This window comes from Emys orbicularis, chromosome 4 (assembly GCF_028017835.1).
Source record: "Emys orbicularis isolate rEmyOrb1 chromosome 4, rEmyOrb1.hap1, whole genome shotgun sequence".
NCBI lineage: Eukaryota > Metazoa > Chordata > Testudines > Emydidae > Emys > Emys orbicularis.
The window spans coordinates 148,490,397-148,509,838 of NC_088686.1; the positions used below are offsets into that span (position 1 = coordinate 148,490,397).

General features: G+C 51.1%; 1 protein-coding gene across 1 annotated transcript in view; it reads left to right on the plus strand.

The window, feature by feature from the left end:
• Window positions 1-2,728: 2,728 nt before the first annotated feature.
• TAFA3 (TAFA chemokine like family member 3) overlaps window positions 2,729-19,442 on the plus strand; it is a 36,203-nt gene continuing 19,489 nt past the window's right edge. Inside the window, exons 1-2 of the mRNA XM_065403429.1 lie at window positions 2,729-2,763; window positions 3,682-3,797. Coding sequence (XP_065259501.1) covers window positions 2,729-2,763; window positions 3,682-3,797 — 151 coding nt within the window. The remainder of the gene's footprint in view (window positions 2,764-3,681; window positions 3,798-19,442) is intronic.

Here is a 19,442-nt window from a genome sequence, read left to right on the forward strand (position 1 = left end):
TCAGGGGGTGGGGAGTGGTTGGATGGGGTGTGGGAGTCCCAGGAGTCTGTCTGGGGGTGGGGGTGTGGATAAGGGTTGGGGCAGTCAGGGTACAGATAGGGGTTAGGGTCCTAGGGGGCCAGTTAGGATGGGGGAAGGGTCTCAGGAGGGGGCAGTCAGGGGACAAGAGGCAGGGAGGCTTAGGTAGGGGGTGGAGTCCTGGGGGGCAGTTAGGGGCGGGGGTCCCAGGAGGGGGCAATCAGGGGACAAGGAGCGGGGGGAGGGTTGGGGGTTCTGAGAGGCGGGAAGTAGGAGGGGCAGGGGCGGGGCTAGGGCAGGACGGGGGCGGGGCTAGGACGGGGCTCCTCCCGTCCTCTTTTTTGCTTGCTGAAATATGGTAACCCTAGTGTGCGAGAGCTGCTGTAAGTGAACTGGGGTACGACTTTCAGAAGTGCTCAGCCCAGCGTCTTAGCGGTTGTTATTGCCGGCTCTCAGCTAGTCCCGTGAGGGTGCTCAGGTACCACAGTGCTGAGGGCCGGATCAGTCCCTGGAAGCATGATGTGATTTTTTTTGTTTCCTGCACAAACATTAAAAAGATTCCCCCCCAAATCCAGATTCCACAACCTTGAAATTGTTTTAAAAATCAGCACCAGGTTACATGGGGGGGAGAGGCCCTCTGGAGCAGCACACAGGAGCCGTGCGCTCAGTTCCTGCCGCTCACAGGCTCCACGTGTGACCTTGGGCCAGTCCCTTGACCCCTGTGCTCCTTGTCTGTCTTGTCGACCCGTGGGGCAAGGGCTGCCTCTCCCTAGATTTCTGCACAGAGCCTGGCTCAACCGGGCCCTGACCTCCATTGGCGCGTCTACCATAGTAGAAATGGTTACAGTAGCACCTAGGGACAGGTGTCAGCATCACACAGCCACCCCCTCTCCTCCCCAACAGCGCTAATCACCGCCATTGGAGGCCTCAGCAGAGGTGCCAGGGGCAAGACTGAGCTCCCCTCTTCCCTGTAGAGCTGGTCTCTCCGAGGCAGGGAGCTGGGTGTGCGGATATTATCTGACTTCGGAGTGGAGCAGGTGCTTCGTCCTTTGCCCAGCTCCAGGACTGATTCCTCTCCTCTGCGTGCTAAGTGTATTGTTATGGGCATTGATAGCAGGGGGGTGCTGTGGTTCAGCCCCCGTGCTGGCGTACGCATTCACAGGGCTCTGAATTAGTGCATTATTTTAAATACTCTTTGTTGTGATGATTCACCTCCCAGCAATGGAACTTGACAGCAGTGTGTAAATTCAGGGTTTCGGCTGCTACTTGAGTCTGCCTGGGAGCTGCCAGACAGAACGGGGCAGGTTGTGCATAGATCCGAACAGCAACTTGTGTAGCAATGTCCAGGTGCGGTGTCTGCACTCTGGGGGTGCCTCGTGTTGCCAGGCCACTGCTGAGGTTCCCAGGAGACCTGCCCATAAAAGCTTTGTCTCTGCCAGCACGGTGCGTTTTCCCCGTGTCCCTCGTTTCACTGTGTAATCAGGGCAATAAGCAGGTGGTTAGTAAGGGCAATGCCTTACCATTGGGGGAAACCAGTGTAAGTCTGTCTGTCCGTATCATTTATTATTTGTGGCGGTCTTACAAAGCGAATGCTGCAACTGCTCCTAAGAAAGGTGGGTCCTGTGGCTGAGATGCTGCACTAGGACTCAGCGGGTCTGAGGTCAGTTCCCAGCTTGTCCACACTCTGCTTGGGCAAGTCACGTCCTTGCACTGTGCCTCAGTTTCCCCATCTGTAAAACAGGGAGAATGATGGCTCCTTCTGCAAGCCTTTGTCTCTCTTTTCTACCTAGAATGCAAACTCTTCAAAGCAGCAGCTGTCTACTAATAGGTGTATGTACCGTGCCTCGTGCAGCAGGGCCCTGATCCACAGTGCTACCATAATGATAATATCGGGGTCAGCTCCTGTCTGAAGAAGGCCAATGCTATGAAAATATCACTGTTAGTTTGCTCTCTCGCTTTACTTATACTCGGAATCAGTGTGTCTGCTCTACATGCATAGTGTGGGTGTATATTGGGTCTGGTTCTGATAACACTGACACCAGTGAAATCAAGAATAGCTCCGCTGAAATCAGTGGGGTTTAAAACTGGGACAAATGAGCTCAGAAGTAGGACCACTGGATTATTGAAGGGATTTTTAAGGGTCCCCTTGAATTATTTAAAGGATTGTTTTCTCGATTGGGTGGCTGGTTTGGTCTTTGGCTGAAATTTGTTCAGCGTATTATGTCATGAGTACAGCTGGTCAGGAATTTTTTAATGACACTTTCTTTGTTGGAAAAATGCCAATTTGTTGAGACTTTTTGCATAAACATATCCGCTTCAATGAAACTTTCATCGGGAAAGGTTTCTCAGGTGAAGGGTGGGATTTCTGGTCAGAACCAGAGAGGTGTGGGTGTGAGAGAGGACGCGGGCGTGTGTGGGTGTGAAAGAGGACGCGGGCATGTGTGGGTGTGAAGGTGTGAGAGAGGACGTGGGTGTGCGAGGCCGGGTGTGGGTGTGAATGCTGGGCCCTCCTGGTTGCGATGCCTGGATAATTGCAGCTGTGGGTCATTCCAAGTCAACTTGCTCCCAAGGAGCTGTGATTCTTTCTGATTTGCTCAGGTGGAGCTCTCATAGATGGTATCATTATTCAAGTGGCTGTTTCTCTCTCTGCTTTCAGATGCCCTGATGTTTGCCCTTCTCTGTAAGGAGCAGATCTATCGGAGACTGGTGGATGCACAAGCAGTGGCTGCGAAACCCCAGTAAGAGGTAAATATCTCTGCCAGTGCTACTGTGTAAGTGGCACGACCTCTTCTTGCTTGAACAGACAATATTGCTTTCAGAAATCTGAACAGATCTCTGTGAGAAGGGTGAGTTCTGAACGGCACACGCTGGTGTGTGGGTGGGTGGGCGTGTTCCCTGCGGGGGTGTTCACCTGAAATGACAAGGTGCCTTTTTACCCTCTGTTTTCTAAGCATGAAAATGCATCAGGCCAAACCGTGGTGCCAGTTGCCCTGGTGTAAATCCAGAGTAACTCCATTGGAGTCAGTGGGGGTTAGGCCGGTAGAACGAGAAGCAGAATCTGTCCTCTTAAACACCAGCAAAGAAGGTAGGTTCCCTCTCGCCGCCTCCACACTGCTGCTGTCTTTAAAGAGGGAAGAGAGTCCAAGGTAACGCGGAAGCTGGGAAAGCCAGAGAAGGGGCATCCCCCCTTGAACAGGAGAATGAGCCCCTTGTCTCACTGCGCAGGAGTGAAAAAGAAGCATTTGGTCAGATTCAGGCATCTCTCCCAAGTGAGCAATTCCAGGACTCCCGTCTCTGTCCCTAGCAAGGGCAGCTCCCAGAGTGGAAGTGCAGAGGCTGCGTTGCTGGTGGAAGGCACCCAAGTGGGTGAGAGGGTTTAGTGAAAGGGGAATAATTATACCTTCCAAGCTCTGTGTGCAATTGTGTGTGTGCACCCCGTGAACAAAGCGTGGGCAGGGCTTAGTCTTTTGCAGCAGTTCTAACGTCAATCCTATGTGTCTCCACTGTGTTCTGGGGCACCGAGTGCCACCCCGCAGAGATGTCAGTGTGTCAGCATGCTGCTGCCTCTAACCCGCCTCTCTCCGCAGACCCGTCCCCTGGCCTGCTGCACGTTGCTGGAGTTCTCTCTTTCTGCATCTCTCTCTTTCTGTTTGTTTTCGGTAGAATGAGTGAAAGAGACCTACGAAGTTTGAGCAAATGGGTATTGGTGCTCACTCTCTGCCTTATCACGCTATGGGGAAGATTGACACTGGCCTCATCACATCACAGAAGCCATTCAGGTAGGGCGAGCTGTATATCCTATTTCATTCATCACACCCCTGCATGCTAACACAGGTCCACGGCATCCGAAGTGTCTTGTGTGGATAGTGTTGTGTAGCCTCGGAAAACTTACGGCACTTCGCCTCAGGGAATAGGATGATTTTTCTGAGCAATTTGCCAGTAAATCTGTTAACTGGGCTATGAGTTGTAATTATTTTAAAACGGGCCCTTTCAGAATTATTGTTTGGTGAGTCTAACCATTTTTTTGGCTCGGAATTTTTGGATTTGAAAACTGGTTCACTTCTTGACTATAGCAAAATCTAAGGCATCTATGTTTCCAGTCTATTAATGTGCTAATTTTTGATTGATGAATACTGTTAGTCATAACCATTTCTATCTAGGTCATAGTGGTTGTCACGAAGTACATTTGTCATCAGATAGACACCCTAGACTTTAAGCTTTCATTAAAAAAATAAAATGTTATCCCTCCGGTTGTGAAGGTAATCTTAAAATATGAACGGAACGTGAACTGATGTAGCACCCAAATCACATGGCAGTACACCTAGCTCTGACGTTGTGATTTCCTTGTACAGCATATCCTGAGTATATCTACGAACCATCTGCTATCTGTGAACTTCAATATCATCTCTGTGTGTATCTGAATTTTAAGAGTACGTATTGTGTATAACTGATCAGATTTTTTCAGGGTCTGGGCCAAAGCGACTGCATGGGAGAGTCGGTAAAGTATTGGGGCTCTGTAGCGGGATGGCAAAGGACTAATGCTTGGAGACTGGTACTGGGTTAGGTGCAAATGCTGCCTTCATGGCTTCCTTGCTCTCTAGTGTTTGCGTTGCTGGGCAGAAATACACTGCCGCAGCCAGAAGTTTACGTTCGCACAGATTTTTTGGTGGGTGTGCAGACGTATACGTCTGTATAATTACATATATGCGCACACACATCAGAATCCCGCAGACACAGATGTGTCTCACTTTCTACACCATCTCCGAAGCAAGTGGTTGGGAGCGCTGGGCAGAGGGGACACAGACTGTTACAACTTCACGGGATTCCGGGATGAGTTTGCTTCGTTGGCACGATCCCCGAGTGCCACAGCTAGAGCTGAGTGGCTGCTCACTGCAGATCCACAGCCATGGTGGTGCACAGCCTGGACAGCAGGCTGAAGAGGTGCTACAGGGGCCTGAACCCTGTTGCTTCCTTGCATGGTGTCTCTCTTACAGTGTAGGAATTACAAAGAGAGAGTGGGATCAAGGAAATGAATAAGCAACTGTCTGGGGAGGGAACGCAGGCAGCCACTGCTCCAATCCCAGCTGAGCCTGTCCGGGGAACTTGGAGATGCTGGTCTGTAAATGCAGTTTCTTCATTCTGCCCTGCAGTTTATTTTCCACATCTCCGTTGAAAGCAAGCCCCTGGGGTGGGTTGGATCAACTGGTTTGGCAGGGGGGAAGCCTGACTTGACTCTGAGCAATCAAACGGGTCCTGGAAATTTTAAGATTCAGCGAATGTGTCCCACTTGGTCTCCCTTGTCTTCATGTTTGTTCCCCCTGTTCTTCTCCATTCTGCCATGGATGGCAGGCTTTTTAACTGGCAGCCCATCCGGGTTCCAGAAAACGAGAAGATTCTTTTTCTCCTGCCCATGCTGCTCTGAGCCAGTCAGCCCAGCCTTCCCCTGCCCCTGTCTGTTGGCATAAAACTTTGCACCAGTTTTGAGCTGCATTATATTCCGTGCATATGCACAGCAGCCTCAGTGTGGGCCACGAAAGGAGCGACGGTCACAAACTAAAGAGACCCAGAAGAGGGGCTTATGACTGAAATCCAGACAGAACCATTAACCCTGGCTGGAGATGGTTCTGCCGCTGGAGACCAGACACTGCAATAGGGTCTGTGTTTGGGAGAGACAGTATTTAAGGATTAAACTGAATATGCTCTTGCATGACCCTACACCTAACCCTTTTCCCATTTCTGACATTTTCCCCGACAGTTAAAACCGTTCTAATCCCATAATCCCCATCCTTAAAACCAACACTCCCAATGTGACTCTCAACCAGCGAGTCAGCACTTACCTGCTTTACTCGCTTTGTAACCTGTAACAGGTGCATATGATGATAAACTCCATAATCATCTCTGGAATTATCTTTGGCAAGAGCTCAGGGCTTCCCAGGATATCTGTGGTCTACTTGAGTGATGTCCCAGATGTGATCTTTGATTGCTGGTTGTGAAGTCTGAAACTGAAAATGCAGCCCTGGCTGGGGAAATAGTCCTATCAGACATACTTTGGATGAAGCTTGCTGGACGATAAATGCAGTGTTTGCAGATGTGTTTATTCAATTAGATCAGGGGTGGGAAAAGTTTTTGGCCCGAGGGCCACATCGGGGTTGCGCAACTGTATGGAGGGCCGGGTAGGGAAGGCTATGCCTCCCCAAACAGCCTTCTGTTTTTTGAAACTTTAGGGGTCACATTCTCCAGCTTTTCTCTGCAACCAGGAAGGCTAGAAACTCAGGGTTTTTTTAAATGAAATCTGAGATTCTTGTGTAATAACATGACTCTAGGAGCCAAGGCTTTGAGAAAATTACTGTGAGACTCGCGATAGCTGGCAACACGGTGAGCAAACAGGAAACTCAGCATCTCCTAGAGACTTCAGTCAAGATCAGGGCCTCCTTGTGCTGGGTGTTGTACAGACACAGACTGAGAGACGGTCCTGGGGACACAGAGCTTGCAGGCTAAGTGCCTTGCCCAGGGTGTCGTAGTAGATCAGCGGCAGAGCGTGGAATAGAACTCCTAGGCCCTATTCACTAGGCCACACTACTTCTTAGCAAGGGGAAGACTGGAATAAAACCCCCAGTAATGTACACACACACATTCTCTCTCTCTCTCTCGCTCTCGCTCTCTAAATCATCACTAAATGTAGGATCGTGGATGGATTCCCATGATCTGCTGGGTTGTGGAGGTATCCTGAACCACAGCAGTGGTGGTTTGTGATGTCAAGTTCCCAGGGTTGGAATTAATATAGGATGACCAGACAGCAAATGTGAAAAATCGGGGCGGGGGGGAGGGTAATAGAAACCTATATAAGAAAAAGACCCAAAAATCGGGACTGTCCCTATAAAATCGGGACATCTGGTCACCCTAAATTAATACCATAGTTCTCACTCCAGCCTCTTGGATTTGCAGATTCTCTCTTCCCACCCCCGCTTCAGATTTTCATATTAGCCTGTGCAAATTCAAGAAAACAATGAATTTTAAACGTCTGGCTTTGGAAAGAAGATCTAATCACTAACATCCACCTAGCACACAGAGAATGCTAACACGTCGGGATCTAGCACCGCTTCCTTGATTACGAGGTTGGATTTAAATAGCCACATAAATCAAGTGCTAAGATTAAGACATTTCTAAATGGAATAGGGAAGCACTTTGGTGAAGAATGGCTCACTGGGAAATTAATCCCCTGCACAGGTTGGTGGCCTCTAATTGGCAAGCTGGGTTTGTTGGTCCATATAATGCTCTTAGTAAGACGTTATTATCGGCATTGCCAGATTGAATTTGTTAGCGCTGATCATCAGAGCGCCATCCTCACGTGGATACAAGTCCATTGCCGAATGCCTGTGTGGGCAAATGTGGTTAGTCACCAGAGACCTTTGTGTGTGGGTAGTCCCCAGCTTTGTGGTTAACTTGCTGAAAGAATTACTAGCGGGTGTCTCATCATGTGGACTGACAGCAGCAGCTTGATATTTTCTGTTGTTATGTTGCTGATCCGTTGCCTCTTGCCTAGGGAAATGGTTCGTGCTCCAGCACTTGAACGCTTTAAACCGAGATTGGATGCGTCTCTGAAAGATCTGCGCTCGTTCAGCCAAGTAATAGATGTGATGCAGGAATCACTGGGTGAGGCTCTCTAACCTGTGCTACGCAGGGGATCAGACTAGACAATCGTAATGATCTCGTCTGGCCTTCAGCTCTGACACTCTCTTTATCCTGGTACCCTGGCTTATTACTTATTTAAGAAGCCTGATGTTGGGTAGCTGTTGCTGGATGGAAGTGGTAAGGCATTCGCCTGGATAGGAACACGACTCCAGGCTGCCTATTTCATTAGTTGCGCCATTACACTCCCATTAAACAGCAAACAGCCCCCCATAATTCAGGAGCTTCAGTTTAACAAGAAACATGGCAGTTTTCAGCAGGAAAACTGCTTCAGACAGGACAGAAGCAAAAGGACTGAATGTCATTTGGAAAGGCTGGCATGCAGAGCCCTGCCTGATGATGCTAGTGACCTAGGAGAAGAGGAATAGAAACAATTCTCTTTGCTGATGAAACTTGCGCACCTCTGCCAAGTCCTTCCATGCCAGGCGCTGTTGCAATCCCTGCTGTGTGTGTTTGCACAACTATGTGTGGATGAACTACAAAGCCAGATTCTCCAGTGCCCTGCACCTTGCCCAGTCATTGGCACCAGGTGCACAACAGGTGTGAAGTGCTTCCATTCTGATTTAGTAGCTTTTCACACCCAGTTGCACAGGTGCAAATGACAACCCAAGGGGCAGGACAATGGAGAGTCAGGCCCTGCATACGGCAAAGGGAAGGATCTAGTAGATCATCTTATCCATCTCCCTGCCAGTGCAGGATCATTCCCCACTGGACATTGAAGAGGAAATTTGCAAATCTGTGTATGGGATTTTGATGCCAAATTCCCATTTAAAATGAATGGGAATTGTCTGTCCTAATCATTAACAATAGTAATACTAACACCTAGCCCTTATGTCACAGTTTTCATCAGTGGCTTTCAAAGCGCTTTACAAAGAAAGGTATCACTTTACACATGGGGAAACTGAGGCACTGGGAAGAAAGTGACTTGGCCAAGGTCACCCAGCAGGTTAATGGCAGAGGGAGGGGACTAGAATTCGAGTCTCCTGAACCCCAGTCCAGTGCTTTATCCACTAGGCCACACTGTCTCCCATTTCATGGCTTTGAGACTCTCAGCCTTAATAGCACTATGTGTAGGAGGCACTCAGTATTTCTGGGCAGATTTCTCTCTGTACAAACTCAGACTAATTAATCCTTGCAACACTGCGTGTATGTCCTTGCATTTGTTTTTCTGTGTTGAGAGAGTCTGTATGTGCACATTTTGTGGGTTTGCCTTTGCGTGTGTGACTTTAGCAAAGGAAACACAGTATGCTCTGTTGTCTTGCTATGACAGTGCAGTAAAAAACCCAACAGAGGTGCAGTGATAATGAGCAATAAAAACAGGTCTGGTTCGCTCCAAAACTATTTAATAATGTATGTGTAAAAGGCAGTACTGAGTTTAAAACTTTAATTATTTAGTGAATAGCAGTAGTTGTGGTGTATCGCACAGGGCACAGCATACAGGCTGCTTACATCATTGGTAGCATGGGATGAATGGACCGGTCTTCAAATCTGTGCAAGGCAGAATTTCCTCTCTGGCTTGAGGCTCGCTGGGGCAGATTACAGAACACAGGTGGGTACGCATCCCGCACCAAGCTACTGCTGGTAATACTGAGATCCTTAATGTTACTATCCTTTGCATTGTGGTAACACCTCGAAACACCAACAGAGACCAGCTCCCCAGTGTACAAGTGTTGTAGAAATGCAGATAAAGAGAGAGGAATTTACCATCTCACCGGACAGGCCAGACAAAGGGAGAATGTGGGCACAGAGAAGGGAAGTGACTTGTCCAAGGTCACCCAGCCCCACGCTGGAAACAGGACCCAGGTCTCCTGATGCTTACTCCGCTGCCCTGGCTGTTAGACCACGCTGTCCCCAAAGAAGAGTCTGGGCAATGAAGGGCTTACCTGAGCAGCCTTATGTGGGCTCTGGATTCCTAGTGAGGCCCTCAGTGCAGAGACTGGACCCATGTGCTGTGGGGGGTGGGGTCGTGTGTGCTCCATGGTGGTGCAGAGCAGCTCTTCAGGGCTGGTTGTGGGCAGGCTCAGATGCATTTCAGCCACACGGGAGGAGGGAGCCTGCCCGGGAATAGTCTGGGTTTGCATCGCAGTCATGTTCTCAGCTTCTCTGTCTGCACTTTGTAACACTCCTCACCGTAAACGGAGCGATATGTACATCAAATGAACTGGGAAGAGGCTGCATCTCTCCGGGGCTAGACAGCTTGTGTCGTTTCAGGTGATGCCGTAAAAACCACGTTTGGCTGCTCACTTAAAGGTCAACCAGAATAGGACACCGCTTTTGTTTTATTTTTACATGCAGGATTCAAAAGCCGGGTGCATTTACAATCCTTTATGCTTCTAGGAGATCCATTTTTTTGAAAGGGCTCCAGGGGGCACGTAACAGTTAGGTTGGAACGAAAGGCATGCAAGCAGCCAGGAAATTGTCCTGGGCTCGCTGAGGGTTTCCCACCTTTCAGGGTTAAACACAGGATCTGATTTGCATTTTCAGACAGAACCAATACGAGGTTTCCCACAGCTCAGCAGAAAAAGGAAGCACCTGTAGGCGAGCTCAGAAAAATCCTATGGTTCTGACTGCTCTTGTTCCCCAACTCAGGTCTCTTTCTGCACAGCTGAATGACATCAAAGGGAGACCTAGTGTGGAGCTGAGCAGTGGAGCCCTGTGTAAGCAACTGCTGCCTCCCCCTGGATAACCCGTAACTGGCTTTAATCTCTCCCGAGCTGTCCGTCACAGCCCAGCATCTGCCCTGATGAGCTGCTGTTCATTAAGCTGAAATTCTGGAATGAGGGAACAGCAAAGTCACGTGTTCCAGTCCTGTGAATCAAAGTATTTGATGCCAAATGATTCATTTGCATCGAGTAAAAAACCCCCAAATATCTTCCTAGTCATAGGCTGGGAATTGGCCAATTCAGATCTTTGTCCTCCTACAATACCCAGCCCATGTTGGCCATGGTTAGCATAAGGCAAACCTGGTCCAGATGAAATAAGAACTGCTCCAAATCTCACCCCCCAGCCCCTTGCTGAAAGGGAACTTGAATCACTCACGCTTTTGGAGGTTTGAAAAAGTTGTTACCTGTCCCAGTCCCCCATGTTTTCTGAGCTCTTGTTAGCTCTTATTTTTGCCTGTGCTGGGACGAAGGCAAAGCCTAAGGGGAGGCTGTTTGTTTGTGGTATTTCCAGCCAGGCTGAAGCCGAGCAGGAATGCAAATCTGTCTGAGGGGGCAGAAAGGCAAGGCCCTGCAGATGACGTGCAGTCATTAAAGAGGCCGCGGCACAGTTCACAAGAGCAGAGGCTGATAATTCCCTTCCCCTTCTTATCACAGCAGCTCCCAAAGGCACCAGCTGAGATCCGGGCTCTGCTGTGCTAGGCGCTGTACAAACACATAGTGAGAGACAGACCCTGCCCCTAGCAGCGTGCAATAAACGAAGGCTGGATTAGTATCCTTGTTGTACAGACAGGGAGCTGCAGGACGAAGAGAGTAAGGGCCAGATCCTCAGCTGCGGTAAATCAATGGGACATGGCTGGGGTCGCACAGGGAGTCTGTGGCCATGCCAGAAACTGAACGCAGATGGCCTGAGTGCCCGTCCAGTGCTTTAGCTGCAAGCTCTTCCTTCCCCTCCAACTGAGCTGAGCCCTGCCCCTCCACTCCAGTGGGTATAGGGAAAGCGGGCATTAATGGTGCATGCATTCACCATTGCTTTCCTCCCCCACATCCTGCTTCCAGTGCTGAGAGATTCTCAGCAGGACCCAGATCTGGCCCACAGCTGAACAGAGAGCGGGCAGCAGCTTTCCTGCTCATGCTCTGACAGCAGGTAACATGTGATACAGACAGCACTTGAGCACCAAGTTAGCAGCTGCCTGAAAAATATGGAAGCCAAGTTGAGTCATCTGGGATAATTGGTGGCCCCTAAACAGATTCACAGAAGCGTCTCTGCTGCCCTAGTAAAGCCAGAGCTGGACTTGTGCCCAGAAGGAGGGAGTGCTGGCAGAGGCAGCCTGTTATTTACATCAGATACAAAGGTTTTCTTTCATTTCCACCCAATTCTCTGACACTCCCCACCCATACACACACCCCACCATCACCACTCAGACCCTCCCTTCCCCCAGATGGCAATGGTTCAAACCCTGACCTGCTGACCACGCGGGCAGGTTTGTACACTGCACTGCGGGGTCCAGGCAGGCTGCGTGCGATTTCCCCACGGACAGCAGGGTGGGAGCGGGGCTGCCTGAGTCTGGAGAGGAGCAGTAATGAGCTATTACAAAGGCAGCTAAGCCACAGGGCTGCCTAATGTCTCTAGCAGACTGGGCTGGGTGCAGCTACACCCCCCGGGCTGGTGTTATGAGACTGCAAAGGGAAAGGCTCCCCAGCACTTTCAGCGTAGCCTGCAGCTTTATTGGGAGCAATTACAGCTGGGCAGCTAATGCCGTGTGTCTGCCCCAGGGCCCCGGCTGGAGGTGGATAGCCTCGGCCCAAAGGACCTGATCTACACAGGGCAAATCTCCAACTCAGGACAGGGAAACAGGTGGGGAGAGGCCACACCATCACTGACGGAACAAGAGCCTTTCCCAGCTTGAAGCCAGGAGGCCAAGCCCCAGTGGAAATGCGCGCTGCCATCACTGCTCTCCCGCACGGCGCTTTCAAAGCCAGCCAAGTACAGCCAGCTGGGTTCGGGCCGTGGGGCGTACACACACGGGAGGCAGGAGTGGTGGCTGTGGGCAGAGCCTCCTGGGCTAGCGCCAACAGACCTGTCTCTGGGGATGCCACATTGATTCCCTGGCAACTCCTGCTTTTCTTGTGCAGATGAGCTGTTCGGGGCCTGAATTCTGGAGCGGCACAAAGCCTGCGTCTGACTCGTGGCTCCATGTGGCAGCTGGCAAGGAGCACGGTTACTGTATGCTGGGCAGCGACCCCGTGCCCCGTGTGCTGTGCTGTGTCCTGGTGCACAGACACAGAGCTAGTTGCCTGAGTCCGTTACCATCAGGCGCTTGCCCGCCGACTGGCTCAGAGGGAGAGTTCGTGCCATTCAGATGAAGCACAGGGCTGCTCTGTTGCTCTGCGGAGAATTATGGCTTGAAGGCGCCCGCCTGCTGTCAGAACAGGGGCTGATTTGTTTGAAAAGCAGGTGTTGCCAGTTAGGCCTCAGGCGCCTGCAGAAGAACCTGGCTAAGGGCAGCTGGTAGCACTGTCTGGGAGCGGGGCGGGAGGCACGGGCTCACCAACAACAGCCTCTCTAGGCTGAGCTGGGTTTTACCCTTGCCCCATGGACAGATGCCCATGCACAGTTGCATGCTGACGTCTAGACACTGGCCATAGACAGGTGCTCTAGGAATGACAGTGGAGAAGTTTCTTGGCCTGTGGTCTACAGGGGATCAGATCTCCGGGGTCCCCCCGGCCTTGGAATCTAGGAACGTATGAAAAGCTGCGAGCTGACCAGAGGCTGGATTTTTACCAATCCCCCAAATGAGGCGCTCGTCTCTCGCTTCTGAACACAGACAATGTCTGTGAGGCTTCAGCAGCACATGCACAGACCCCAGTCAGGTGCCTCTGCCATACAACTCATGACCATGGCCCCAAAAGGCCGGCCTCTAATAAAGCTGCTGTAGCTCCCCGTAGGAGTAGGTACAATGGCGCAGTGATAAACACATGGGCATGTCCGATGTCACCCCCCAGCAGAGGGCGGTGGGGCATACACATAAGAGCATGTGTTGAGTGAGGGTTGGGCACTAGAGCAATGGATTAGACAGCCGGATGCCTGGGTTCTGTTCCCAGAGCTGCCCCTGGGCTGGCTTGTGCCTACGTTGAACTCCAGGCGTAGTCCCGCTGAGGTCACGCATCCAGCAGCAGCATTTCTATGTGCTCAGAGCTCGGAGCTGCAGCCCACATGGGATTCATCCCAGAGAGCCTGGGGGGCAGGAGGGGGGGAATGGTGGATTCTGATCAGGCGGCAGAGAGAACTGCACAGGAGGCGTAGCTGAGCTGGTGACTGCTGCAGACAGCAGTGTTCAGAGAGGCGTCAGGGGCCTGCTCTCTCCCAGCCCTTCATGGCTGAGGATGACACTGTTTGCTCGTCTCCTCGCTTAGTCCCTGCATTGCTCCCCCGTGGCTTTAGGCTGCGTCCTCTCCTCTCCTCATTGCTGCTGTATGCTATGGACCTGGGACAGCCCCACGCGGCGGCATGCATCAAGCTGTAGCGTGTCATAGCCGCAGGAGCAGCCCCGTTGGCACCGGGACAGGAATGGATCTGCCTTTTCCCTTGTGCCAACTCTGTGCTGCGAGTTTGGCTGTTGTGAGAGCAGAGGGACAAGGAATTGGAGACGCGAAGCTGCAAAAAATGTCCGTGGGATGAAGAGCAAACGGGAACGAAAACGCGGGGAGATCTCCCGCAGGCTGTGGGGGAAGGAGGGCACGGGAGTGACGGACACATTAGAACGGGAGAGACACTCCCTCCCTCTCCCCGAGGGCCCTGCCCAGCAAGGCACTTCAGCGTGGATTAGCACACACAGAGTCAGTGGGGCAGAGGAGGACCCTGCTGTCTCTCCAAGCACTGCTGTCTAAAGCAATCACCGGCTTGGCTAGGCTCCCTGAACTAAAGTCAGTGGGGACTAATCACTAGCATGCTCTGTAGCCTGGGACTGGTACAGGAGTTAGAAGCACTCCTTTTGAATTTCAGTGAGATTTGGGCACCTAACTCCCTTAAGAGCCTTGGAAAACCCCAGCCCAAGTGCTTTGCAGAGAGGGTCTTAGCTCAGGATCCTATTCCATTCGATTCAGATCTGCTCTGTTCTGTGTAGGTCAGACACGGGAGGTAACTGTCCCGCTCTGCTCGGCACTGGTGGAGCCCTAGCTCGAGTACCATGTCCAGCTCTGGGTGTCATGCTGTAGGAAAGATGGGGACACATTGGAGAGAGTCCAGAGGACAGCAAGGAAAAGATCCAAGGTTTAAGAAACTTGACCTGGAGGAGAGGTTAAAAACCTGGGCCTGTTTAGTCTGGAGTTCCAGTGGGAAATTCTATACAGCATTCAGGGACCTGTGGGAACAAGCCTCCCAGCCCAGGTCAATAGACGGGGGGTAGCGGGGCTCACGCTAGCACTCTAAAAACAGCTGTACAGACAGCACACGGAAGTTGTGGCTCCGGCTGGAGCTCAGGCTCTGAAGCCTGTGGTCAGGATGGGCTTCATAGCGCTGCCTGTACTGCTATTTTCAGAGCATTAGCATGAGCCTTAATAACTCATCTATCGACCCAGGTTGGGAGGCATCCTCTGCTCACTCCAGAATACTGTGTAGATACAACCGGGGGCGGGGGGGGGGAAGAGAACGGGGGGACGGACACCTGAGAACAGTCTTCAGATATGTTAAGGGCTGTTATAAAGAGGATGAAAACTTGTTCTCCATGTCCACTGGAGATAGGGAAAGAAGTAACGGGCTTAATCTGCAGCAAGGGAGATTGGGAAAAACTTCCTAATTATCAGGATAGTTCAGCTCTGGGCCAGGCTTCCAAGGGAGGCTGTAGAATCCCCATCATTGGGAGTGCTTAAGAACAGGTTGGACAAACACCTGTCGGGGCTGGTCTCGGTTCACCTGGTCCTACCTCAGCGCAGGGGGCTGGACTAGCTGACCTCTCGAGGTCCCTCCCAGCCCTGCATTTCTAGGAGTCTGTGATTTCATACTGTACTAGGCAGGTTTGTGTACGCCCTCATGGCCGTAGTCTCTGAGCCGCTCTGACGTAGAAGTGTCACCTGTGGGTCATCCTTCATCCTGCCCCTGTGGGGAGAGCCGTGTGCACAGTGGGGGGTTGGTTTGGTAGGGGCGTTTAACTGTCATTGCTCTGTGTTCCCATTGCTCCATGTTTCTATTCGAGACAGCAAGTCCGAGGCGCACACCTGCCATGCTTACAGCGCCCCGTGGCGCACGGGTGCTGTACCCACCTATGACGGAATAACAGCCAAAGCCTGTGACGGGGCATCCCTGTCAAAATTAATGGGACTGGTTTCGGGCAGTGGGGGAGGGGCGGTCAGGCTCCCTAGAGTCTCTTAGCTCATTTTTGCTGTTGCTGGGATAAGCCAGTGACAGTAACTCCAGGAATCAAGTTTCTCTTTATCTCCCTGCCGCACCTTGGTGAGGAAATTCCAAAGGCTTCGGCGCATGAGTGCGCTTGGCAGAGCCGCTTGCTGAATGGCCCCAAGGAGCCGTTTCCCCCATTCTGTCCCCCTTTGCTCTCTCTGCTGCACCTTCCAACACACTGAAAATGAAAAGACACAGAGCCCTGAAGTCAAAGGGCCTGGAGGGGAGTTTGGGGTCTGTGCCCTTCCACCCCCATGGGGACCCTCACAGGAATACTCTGCTACCGGAGTTTTATATGTCAGCTGTGTAAAAACTTGAAGAAATGCATGCACGTGTGTGAGCTCATGGGAGTGTGTGTGTGTGTGTGCATGGCATGTGAGCATGGGAGCATGCAGATGTGTTACTTAGTGTATGCTTGTGTGTGTGAATGCGGAGGGATAGAGGATATTAAATCTTGGGTGTGACCCACAGTAGGTGCAGAGGGAAAGGGCTGAATAGTGACGTGTCATTGTCCTAGGATCCAGCAGGATGTACTTTTGCTGGGTGGAGTATCACAGAGTTGTGCAGGTGCTGTATGGGGTTTTGGATGTAGAAGGGGGAAGAAAACTTGTGGGTGGGAGTGTTGCCTCATGAGCAGAGAACAGCATTAAGCTGTCAGGACTCCTGGGTTCCTGGCTCTTCCCCCACCACAGGCAAGTCACTTAGGGCAGCATTTTCCAAGTAGGGTGATAAAGCCAAATCCGCAGTGAGGCAGATAAATGTATCACCTGAATTTCAGGCCAGATGAGCACTCACAGCTCTCACTGAAATCCATGGGAGCGGAGGGGGCTCAGCACCTCTGAAAATCAGGTCACTTCTATAGACGTGTCTGTCTGCCCAGCACCCAGATTGATCCATCTTTCCTTTAACCTTTCTGAGCCTCGCTTTGCTCTTCAGCGGGTGGCTGGGCAGCACATGTCCTGAAGGTGGGTAATGGGACCTACGGGAAAGGAGCCCACTGCAGAAGCCCAGAAGACGATTGCGTTGCCTTTCCCGCATGATGAGCCAGCGGACCGAACTAGTGCTGCGAATCCCACCTTCCCTGGTCTCTTTGGGACTACGTCTGCGTGAGGAGCTAAGGGGGGATTCCCAGCGTGTGCAGACAGACTTGCGCCAGCTCTCATGGAGCTAGCATGCTAAAAACAGTGGTGTAGCCATAGCAGTCGCTGTCCGCAGTACAAACCTGCCCAGACACTGCCGCTGTCCGTGGTACTGGCGACACAGCTCTATTCAGTGCACTCGCTCGAGCGGCGCTGGCGTGGGCACATCTGTGCGAGCTGGGATCGCTCCCCTGTTCCAAGTGTAGACAGACTCATAGGCTCAGCTTCTCTGCTTCTAGCTGCACCTAAGCCTCCAGCCTTTCTCTGGGCATACTCAGTCCACTTTGCTAGCTAAACGCTAAGGGCCCGGCTCTGTCCTCAGTCCCTTCTTTCCTGGCTGTCGTCCTGTTATTTTATTGCTGAGCTGCGGCAGGCGTGGCGCTGGGACGGGGAAGCTGCCTACGGTTCGTCAAACACCTAAGTCTCCTCCGAGCTTTGCATGCCTCTGAGCGCTGAGTGTTAGCTTCTGCGCTCTCTTTGCCTGCCTGCTTGCCAAGCCTTCTGAACAAACGGGCTAAGCAAGCCAAAGGCGCCCACTAAGCACTGCAAAGGGTTGGCTGAGTGCAAAAGGAGGAAGCGAAGGAGACGAGCAGCACTTACCAGGCCTGTTTACGAGGTGAGAGGAGAGAGTGAACGTGTTTCAGTGGGTTCGGTGTGATTGCCCTGAACTCTCCCACTTCTGCACATTGTGAACATTCCCAGGGCTGCCTGGCTGGCAGCAGCACAGCACATCTGCGGCGTGGTGGGTCCTGTGCCCCCTTCCCTTCAGCCCCTGCCTTCTCATTTGCATTAAGCTACTTGGCTGTAGAGGCAAGTTTTTGCTCTGCTCTGTGCTGAGTTGTCCAGAAATCTTGCTAATGGCCATCAGACATCCAGCCTGCTCCATAGAGCTCAGATTCAGGGTCACATTAACATGTGCTTAACCTTAAACTTGTGCTTAAATCCCATTGACTTCAACAGGGATGCTTTCCTGAGTCAGGGCCTAGATTAACGTGCTCTCGGGGCCAGTGTGAGGCCATTGGGCTGCAAGCGGGAGTGCTGGTGTTTTGGTTTTGTTTGCCTTTCCTCCTCCTTTTAAAATATTCAGACTAGTGAAATTACTTAGTGATAGACAGGCAAGAACTCCACTCCTAAGCAGTCAGGAACGACACACACCATTTGCGTTCCCCCTAAGCATGTTTGCTTCCTACCCAAAAGGAAGAAGATAGTGGAGACATCTGGGAGCACCCCACTGCATGAACACTGATGCATCTAATATGGGTCTTGCCCTTTCAGTCAGTTCTTGTCTGTTCCATCTGGCTTTGTGTGAGTGGCAGGCAGGCAGCTGGACAGCATGGTGAGTGGACAGATGGACAGGAAGATAAAAAATTCCTGCAGGATTGAAAGTCATTTGAGATCTTCAGCTGGTAGATGTTAGGCAGGTGCCGAGTGCTGTTCTTCTGTTCTTAAGGAAGGGATGGAGCTGTAACAGCCTGTATCCCTGAGACATGCACATAGTGCACTTCATTGTAAAGGAGAGCAAGGATCTAAGTACATTTTCAACAGCTCCCCGTAACCGTATCTTTAATATCCAGAGGCACAACTGCAGGAAGGGCCCGCACAGATCTGCATTTATGTTCACAATAAAGCAAGTCCAAGGATCACTGCTTATTCCTCAGATGATGTAGCCAATCCCATTAACTATTAAAACTGCGGCAGAATACCGACATATCTGTTCCACAACAAGTTACTTTTCTTTTCACTTTCACCAAAGTCTGTCATTTCCACATTCAGAAAAGATTCAAACCTTCATTAAAACTGAATTATGATGGAATTGAAAAGGAAGAATAAAATTTACGGCCGGAGACGTTATTACAAAATACTTCCAGGACAGGTAATTGTGTAATTATTATGGGCAGGAATGGAAGTGATGGTTCATTAGCAGAAAATGACCATGAAATAACAATAAATAAAGCCAAATAGAACTGATGGAAATTGCAAAACCTGTACTGCCTGCAAGCCAGACCATGGGGGGTATACTGGTATATAGATTTTAACCCTGGAATGGCTGGTGACTTGGGTTCAGTCAGTAGGGTATTTTTAAGTCCTAGGCACTATTACCACTTTCAGAGGTTTGCATTATTGTCTCCTGGTTCCTAATATGACACCGAAAGTGGCCTTGCCCATTGTTATTACCACCTCCGCGTGTGGGAGCGTGGCCAGTATTTTCACAGCTGGGCACACCAAGTGAGGCACCTACGTCCATAGCGAGGCATCCCAATAAATGTGACCTGACCTTTCAGAGGTGTCCCCCCACCCCCCAGCTCCTGGTGACTTGAACGGGAGCTGCAGGTGCTTAATGCCTCTGAAAACCAGGCCACTTTCATTGAGATGTGTGATTGTTGATGCTGGTGCTGTAATTTTAGACACCCAGGTGTGAAAATAGTGGACAGCATGTTTCGCATTGAGAAGGGCTGGAGAGCAGGAGGCGAACCGAGCTCCCAACTTCATGACAAGAGGATGTAACCTGATCTTGTGGTTAGAGCAGAGAACTGGCAG